The following is a 9,059-nucleotide window of genomic DNA, read 5'->3' as shown; positions in this document are numbered from 1 at the left end:
TTTTTTTAATGAATAATATAAGACCATTATATGTTTTGGCCAGTGAGCAAAGGAAGGAAAATGATCAAAGAAACATTCACTGAAGAGTTGACAAAGTCTAATCCCTCTGAATCTTATCACTGAGTCCCAGAATTGATGCGCTTTCGCATCACAGTCTGTGTATTTTGATGAAATACAGCACTGCTGCCTCAGTTACTCATGAATACTAATACACTGTGGATTTGCAAAACCACCAGTGGTGCTTTGGAGCAATGGCCCTGCAGTTACATGCGGTAAAGTTGCTGGGTACCTTTAAACACAACTTAAATCAGGGGTCTTCAAGGATTTTCAGGTCAAGGACTCACAAACTGATGGAGAAATTAAATAGGGAGCCCCTACCTACTATATGTGTTCTATATTAAACTCAGCCTAATGCTTATAAACATACATCATTATTATCATTTTGCATTCATTATTAAGCTATGTAAATAATACACAGGTTTTCATTTCGAACATGTGCAACAGTAGGACGTTTATGTCATAAACATACCTACATATACCATACACTGTTAACTCCTCTTCTGCTGACTGAAAGATAACATCTTCTGCCTCCATGTATCCCTTTACTAAAATTCATTGGATTCATTTTAATGTGTATTTAAAGAAATTTAAATAAGTGGGAGAAAATTGTGGGGCAGAATTTAAAAAAGATATATATATATATATATATAGAAAATGTTTAATCAATGTCTAATCAACCAAATATTTTGCAACCACCCAGTTCAGTACCTACGCTGACCTCCTGTTGAAGACCTGCACCTTAAACTCAATAGCACTTTCTCGAATGTTACCCAAACATTCCACAGTGTCTTTCTCTTCATAACAAATTAAATCAGTATGTCCGCCTTGGACCCCAATCACTAATCAGCTTGTGCGTGTCAGGGAGGGATTTCAAGAGTTTGACAAGACTGCCCTGGAGTCCCTCATCCCAAACTTCTTCGTAACTCATTTAATAAAGGGCCAAGTGTTTCTCATAACTAAATTCAAATGCCATTCAGATTTAATCAAGCCCAGGGGAACAAAGGAGTGCTAGAAAATGATCCTTGAACATACATCTGTTACTTCAGACCTCCCACCATTTATAACGTTCCAGTTAACTAAAGACAATCTGCCGAATCCTCCGACGGAAGTTCTTCCAGGAACCGCCCGGAGCATTTTGGTCGTAGTTAACAGAAGAAAAAACAAAACAAAAAACACAGACAAACACTTTTGCTTTTTTTAATGAAACACCAAAAGCACATAATTTAGTACACACACCCTCCAGTAACACGGTGCAAAACTGAGAAAGAGAGGTAGACGAAAGTAAAGAGAGAGGCAGGGATGAAAGACACCGTCACAGCATAATGGCATTAAAGATTTTCTAAGGTACAAGCAACCTCATCCAGTGACATAAATAGGACGGTTTCAACACAGTTTGATGCCTTGAGTGTTGCACCACTTCTCTTTCGCTGCAAGGACAAGAGTGTGATTAACAGCTTGATGTCACAGCAGTTCATACTATTCACCACCTCTGTCTAACACACAACTGGAAGCAGCCTGAGGGTAGATTAGATTTTGTTGTGCGTGTCTTGTGTGTTTCTTTGTACGCGTGTGTTTTAGTTATTTAACCATTAAAGCTATTTTGGCACCCTGTGTTAGTCCTTTTCTCAGCAAGGCATGTGCTGGTTTAACAGGCGGTGACTTTTCAAATACTGATATACTACTATAATCATCTGTGGTTAATTACAGTACAGTCTGTGAGATGTTATCAGTTGAAGTGTCACTTGAGTAAAATCACTATTAACATGTCCTTAGGTCCCCTATAGAGATTTTTTTATTTGTTTATGTTCTCGAAGGCAAAATTTTCTTCTTCATTCTACAACTTTTTACTGAAAAAGTCAATGCCTTTAATTATTCAGCCGGTAACCTAGTTTCTAGGCTACAGCGTGCATTAAAGACAATCAGTCTGGCCATTGGCGGTTAACCAAGGTACTCACAGCTGTTCTGTATAGACTCAGGAAATTAATACCAAATTAGATTCTTTGTTTGGGATATGAATAAGGTGACCCTTCCCTCAGTTCAAATTACTTCATAAAGTTTTCAAATATCGGATGAACTTGAAAACTTGCAGAATCCAAAGCCAGTTGTTGCAGTCGCATAGTTTTCAGTGAAATAACAAAAAAATGGCAGAGTAGTTTAAAATTTGTATTCTTTGACATTTCAATATTTCTTTCTTCTTCCCTGTTTAATTCAGGCTGGCTCACGGTTACCTGCAGGGCTGTCATTTTGTCTGAAATGGTCTCCCGCTCTTAGACACTGGCAAACATACAGTGCTTTATAAACCATACTAAGCTTCAGCAGCTGAGACATTTAAAGGTTTTACCAATAATGTTCAGAACAAAAATGGGGGGGAAAAAAAACAGTATTGCATGAACAGCCAGGGTTATTAACACTGTAGTTGTATTGGATTGGCGAAAATATTTAGTGAGATTTATTGATTGATAAAGGTGCAGATCATGTAATTAGATGCAGTAATTAGTATTAGGTCACCAAAAACATTTATTTATTGGTTTGATAATTATCTAACAGAAAATGTGTTAAAGCTGACAGCCTCACATCAAATTGTCTTAAATGGTGTGCCCCAAGGATCAGTCACTGGACCATTGTTTTTATAGGAATGTAAGATTTTCCATGTGCAAATGTCCACTTTTATGCAGATGATGTAATTATTTATTTCTTTGTCCAACCATTCTTTGTATGACTTAAAGCTTGTCTTGATAAAACCAAAATAAAACTATTTACAAATAAAACAAAATTATTTTACTCTTCTTATTAAGCAAGACAAACTTATTTAGTGTGTTTCTTCTCAAACACATTTGTTCTTGATGAATCTTTTACTGTTACACTCCATATTCAGGCATTTCACTGTGGTTGAATATTGGAATGTACTGTACATGAATGTTCCTACATTTCTTGGATACCTCATATTTTGGAGCTTGAGATTAATTACAAATAATAAGGCTTTTACACCTCATCTTGCACACCTTGATCATCTGGTCCAGTTTATGCAAAATCCATGTTATGCAAAATCCATGTTATGCTAAATTGACACGGTTGATGTTTATATTTTGTATTTAGTCTATTTAGAGAGGGACTGTATTAAAATATAAAGCCATTGTTGGAGCTCCTTGTCTATGTTAGCACATAAAAGAAACTCAGAAATTCTCATACAGTCTGTGTGTGACATACAATGTTCTCACATTGCATTGCGACACAGTGTTTGAGCTTTTCCTTGAGCTACAAGTACGATCAAAACCATTAGCAAAGCAATAGGTAATAACGACAATCTACACAAAATCTCTTCACAATTCACAACCCTGCTGGGTTGTTCTCTTAAACAGATGCTAAACAGCTGCAGCTATGATATTACTTGCATATAATGGCACACTGTTGCAATCTATTCCTCTTACTGATAACTAGAGTCCAAGCCAGTCCTAAATAACACTCCGACTGTTACCCTGCAGGGTTCACTTCATCACTGCTCCCACCACCTGCCTTCCAAAGCCTGAAAGCTTCAATGGAAACCATGGTCCTGGGTCCCATGTGTCATATTAGATGTTACAGAGAGACTAATGCTCACAGAAAGAAGGAGAGTGTGGAACAGGTCAGCTTATCCTCAGTACAAACAATAGCTTTTGTGAGGGATTAATCCACATCAACTGCAAACTGTGGATCAAGAGCTGTGTGTGTTTTTACTGCCCGTGAGACAAAAAGAGGAAATTCCTTCATACTGATACTTCAGATAATCCGTGGCTTTCATAGGCTTGTCATATCGCTGGTTTCATTCTCTGTGACTCCTGCCAGAGAGTAGGTTTGCGATGCCATGCTTCTGTGCTGTCCTATGTAACAGAAAGCATCACTGCCCATAGTAATGATGTCTCTCTTATCATCTGACAGACCATATATTGTGTCTCCCGAATGCCTTCTCAGAGAAAGCATGTCTATTTCCACAGTCTCGATTCTTAAAGGTAATGATCCGGGATTCTCATTCAGAGAGTGTCTCCTCGTTGGCAGGAAGTCCGCTCTTTGTATGGAGCGTTGGAGTGTGTGGAGGTGGCAGGGTAACAAAGAGCTGTCACACACACTGGGACTGGACTGACACCAGTCTGAGATACTGTGGTCGGATCCTGCTCGACTGTCTGAACTGTCTCTGACCTTTTGCCCTATTCCCTGGCCTCGAGCCAAGCTCAGCAGCCTAGGGATTGTAACCAATGATGCAGATGCAGCCATGGCAGCAGCAATATGGTGGTGTTCAGCAGAAGTCACTTTGTTGTCTGTAATCACCACAGAAGGAGAACCCACTGCAGCTGAGCTGGAGAAGGAGGAGGTGCTGAAGAGAGCTGCAACTTTCTGGTAGTATCGGGTCCGTATGACTTTTGCTGAGCGGTACAGATCCCCAATGAAACAGTAACATATGGGGTTAAGGCTCGAGTTTGTCAGGCCGAGCCACTGGGCAAATGGCCGTGTCTGCAGGAGCCAAGACGATGGCCTTTGTTCGCAGTCAATCCAAAGGTCAGCCAAGTAGAGCGGCAGCCAGGACACTGCAAACAGCAGCACCAGACACACCACCATCTTGGCGATCTTCTGCCGCGTTTTTAGTCGCGAGACATGCAGAGCTTGGCTGCGAGGATCAAGATCAGCGAAAGTGGATTTCTTCTCCCCCCAAAGGCGCCTGCCAGTCAGGAAGCCTATGGTGAGGTTAAAGGTCACTGGCAAACAGTAGAGCATCACAAACAGCAGCACATTGTATCTGTGAAAAAAAGTGAAACCATTAAAAATGCTAATTCTCTTTTGAGACTTATAATTTCAATAAGCTGCAATTTTTTTTAACAATTTTGGTATAGATTTTCTTTGTCGGGTCAAACGGCGACTTTGACATATTGGATTGCACTAACACTCCACGTTTTCCTAGTTAAATATGGGCTGTAAATACAACAGCACATTCCCTATAGAGTTATGCATTACAACTTAGTGCAAACAGTAGTTAATGCCATTATCAGTACCACAATGGACTCCACTCTAGACAATTTAATTGGCTTCATTCAAGGATAAGTATCACAATATATGAGGCAACAGTGCTGTCTTGCTACTCCAAGGATAATTGGGTTCAAAGGTTTCTCTGAATGCCCCTCGCTATTTTTAATGCTTTGCAGCCTACATCTGGAAAGTGATTCACAGATAATAGAGCTATAATGGCATAATAACAAAAATTATGTGCGGAGTCTGCACAGCCCTGGTCATTTGGAGCCACTTCAAAAGATTAAGGACAAAGAAAACAGGAGAATACTTAATAATAAAAAGAAGAAAGATGGTCTAGATCTGTATTTGAAGAGCTACATTTGTCCGCCTGACTTGTCATGCACGGCACTAAACAACTTCACACATCTGAACGGTAAGTGGGTCCCTGGATATGGGACCTTTCATGCACCAAACTGTGATAACTACTGTGGAAGACAAACTGATTACATGTTTTGCCTTAACATCATTAACAGCCTCCAATTCAACATGCTCGACTGAACATCAAGAGCCAATTATGAGCAACACAGATGGACAGAACAAAACCTACTAGCAATAGACGTCCAATCACAACCACAGCACAACAGCACTTAGATGGACTCTCAGCGTGGTGTGTCAGGACCCTCGAGCTCCACTTCCACTTGGACTTCCAACAGATCATGGATGAACTGACTCTGAACCTTGCCATACAAACTCACTCATTCAACACTGGTCTATTTAGCAGCTGGAGTACCTACCCTTGTTTGAGGCGGGGCTGAGGCCACTCCTCCTGACAGACCAAAATGGTGAAAGTCTCAAAGTTGATCTCTCGCCGCCTGTTTATCACTGCAATAGGGGCACACATCATGGAGGAGACCGTCCACACCACAGCGACGGTGGCCAAGATCCGACGGCGGGTAAACATGGAGCGAGCTCGCAGAGGGGACCGGACGCTGTAGTAGCGATTCACGCTGATCACCGTCAGCGTTAGCACACTGGCTGAGACCGAGACGGCCTGCGTAAAGGGCACCGCACGACACAGGAGGTCACCGTAGACCCAGGCGGTGTAGATCTGGTTTCCTAGGGTAATGGGCATGCACACGCACACCACAGCCAGGTCACACACCGCCAGGTTCACCAGGAGGCTGCGTGTAGCGCTGACACCGGCCAACCGTCGGCTACGCCTGCTGGTGAGGACCCGCAAGGACATTAAATTCCCAATGAAGCCCAAAATGAAAGAGAGACAGTACATGATGGTCAAAGCAATGGTGCTGGGCTCATGGAGGGTCCATAGCAACATGCTCTCCAGGTCTGACAAGTCATTAAAGGAGAAGTTGGAAAGGGACAGAGGAAATGAGGAGTTGGATGGCTGCATAAAGGATGAGGAGGAGTAGGAGGTGGTGGAAAACAGAGGGGAGGAGATGAGGGAGGAGTACGGAACGAGGGGTGAGGGCAGCAGAGAGGGCAATGGCTGAGTGAGCGAGGCAGTGGGGGAGCTAAGAGTGGAGGGAAGCATTAGAGCGCCGTGCAGGCTGTAGGTGTGGTTGGGCTTATCCTGAGAGCCGCCTTGCTGTAGCAGCGGGGAGAAGCTGGGCTGAACCGAGCTCCAGTCTGACAGTCGGTTCTGGGACAGATCCATGCTTTGCTTCCAGAAAAGGGACCCAACGCAGCAGAGAGGAATAAAATCTCTCAGCTGTAGGGCTTACTATACATCCAATCAATCATGGGACAAATGAAAAACAAACACCAATGCGAAAATTGCTGTCAAACTCCAAAAAGGCTGGAAGTCTTGACCAAAACTGTCACATCAGGTTCCACATTCTTGTCTTTTGGTTCGCAGGTCCTTCCATCGATAAAAATGGAAAAATTAAAACCACGACTGCCATTCTTCTGCCACATCCTACGATTCAACTGGAGTCATGGTCAGCACTGCTTCCTGTGCAGTTTTTATGCAACGAATGTACATTCATTCCTGCAGGGAGTGGCTGTCTGAGCCTGATAATCCATCGGCAGACACTGATAGACTTGTTCACCTTTAAAGAAGGTAAAACCATCCCCCCCACACCCGCCTCCTTCCCTCACTTTCCCTCTCTCTCTCCTTCTCCTCCTCCTCCTCCTCCTCCTCCTTGCACCTTCAGTCCATCACAGCGATGCAGTCAGATCTGTTCAGAGAAACATCACAGTTATCAGAAGCTGGGTCCACCTGCAGCTGTATTAACAGCTCTGCAGCAGGGCAAACAACAACAATGAATAACACATTCCTGGAGAGAGGAACACTGAAATGCTTTTAACATCTCCTGCGGTGTGTTTGGATCACAGCCTCACATTGATACGCCACTGAAACGTTCAATGAGAAGTGAGGAAAAGTGAGGAAAAATCATTCTCAAGATCCAGTTGAGAACAAGGTGTATTATTTTATATTAGTTTATTACACCTGGGGAACTCAGGATCACTAGAAACAGATATGTCTAATTTCGTGGGTTTATTTTTTCATTAATATTTAAAAAGAAAAAGAAAAAAAAGTCAGTGGCTCCAGTCTTCCTCACAGTCAAATGTGGCAGTAGTCTATAGAAGCCTTAAGTCGTTGGGAAGCAAATAATAATAATAATAATAGCAACAATAATGCAGTTGGGATTATGATGAGCTATAACCCTCAAAGAAAAGCAAATATTAGTGTTCACCGACCGTTCACACGCGGATCATCTGTGACGCTGAAGATGTTTAAGAAGCTGCCAGATCGACATCTGCACCAAAAAAATAAAAAATAAAAAAACAGCGTGCAGACTGTGGCAAAGTTGTTCCCTGTTCGATTGCACCCGGCATATGCGCCTTTTGGTCGGTCTTTTGGTTCCAAAGCAGCGGGAGGTGATTTATTGTCAAGAGAGCGTGTCTCCGTGCGTCCGTCAGCTTTTCTTGGGCACTAAACGGGCTCCTCATATGTCTGCGCTCCTACTGACTGGAGCACCGAGACCCATCCGCCACTGCAGGACTGAACACAGGAGAGAGGAAGGAATAAAGTCGGAGAGGGAGAAGCCCCCTCTCACCACCACCACCACCACCACCACACACACACACACACACACACACACACTCCGCCGCGCACTCAGCCGTGGCGCACCTATGGCACTTATGAATCCCTGCAATCGATTAAAACGAGACGGTCCTCCGTGTGCCTAAACGAGGGCTCTTTACCTATAGACCAAAAATAAAAAATTAAAAAGTCAATATCCCATTTTCCTGATGAGCAATAACTCGATTACTTGGCCTGATTGATTGAAAGAACAAACAGATAATTTACTTATAGGTTATTATCATGTCAGTCTTCTGACAACATGACAGATTGTGACTAGATGAAAACAAATACATTTTCAGGCAGAATTTACTCACTGTCAACGGAGCACACGTCCTCAGAAGAAACATTATTTATTACTCGTCTTTTAACTTTCTATTTCTTGAAATTATTAATGTGTTTCTTATAAGCACATATTACCTTTTATTCTGGGATGTTAATTTTTAAATCGTATTTTATTCTATATTTATTCTATTTTATTTATTTTTTGAATCTCTTTTATTACTATTTATTCTGCCTTCTGCCTTATATTACCTGTACTTGAATCCATGCTATCATGCTACTCCTGCTACGTATTATTGTTGTGTAAATGGTTGTATGCCTAGATGGTGCAGAAACTGAATTTCCCTTCAGGGATTAACAATGCTTTCTGTATTCTGTATTGGTTATAATGTGTGTTACAAGAAAAGACAGTTGTTCGAAGTGAATCTCTGCAACATTAGGTGGAACCAAAAAATCACATAAAAACCTAACCTAACAATCCGCACCATTTCAACATAAACAAAATAAAGTATGAAGTAATTAACGGTTACAACATCAATGATATTCTTAACTTGATCTTTTCGAAATTCAAGATGTTCCCTGAAATGTATTAGAAAGTCTATGACGGCAGCCATTTTGGAAACAGCTGCCAAAA

At 41.8% G+C, this 9,059-nt stretch overlaps 1 protein-coding gene across 1 annotated transcript; it reads right to left on the bottom strand.

Moving 5' to 3' along the window:
• Positions 1 to 1,243: 1,243 nt before the first annotated feature.
• LOC125001526 (neuropeptide FF receptor 1-like) lies at positions 1,244 to 7,101 on the bottom strand. The gene is made up of 2 exons (XM_047577244.1): positions 5,832 to 7,101; positions 1,244 to 4,828 (listed from the first exon to the last, which is right to left on the bottom strand). Exons 1-2 carry the CDS (start codon positions 6,710 to 6,712, stop codon positions 3,835 to 3,837), a joined length of 1,875 nt encoding a protein of 624 aa, XP_047433200.1. The 5' UTR covers positions 6,713 to 7,101; the 3' UTR covers positions 1,244 to 3,834.
• Between the last annotated feature and the right edge of the window lie 1,958 nt (positions 7,102 to 9,059).

This window comes from Mugil cephalus, chromosome 2 (assembly GCF_022458985.1).
Source record: "Mugil cephalus isolate CIBA_MC_2020 chromosome 2, CIBA_Mcephalus_1.1, whole genome shotgun sequence".
NCBI lineage: Eukaryota > Metazoa > Chordata > Actinopteri > Mugiliformes > Mugilidae > Mugil > Mugil cephalus.
This window is presented reverse-complemented; position numbering and strand designations above follow the sequence as displayed.

Coding starts and splice junctions, on each gene's coding strand:
- LOC125001526 (XM_047577244.1), bottom strand. CDS start 6,712: ATGGATCTGTCCCAGAACCGACTGTCAGACTGGAGCTCGGTTCAGCCC. Junction 4,829..5,831: donor CAGCCCCGCCTCAAACAAGG/GTAGGTACTCCA, acceptor TTTTTTTCACAG/ATACAATGTGCTGCTGTTTG.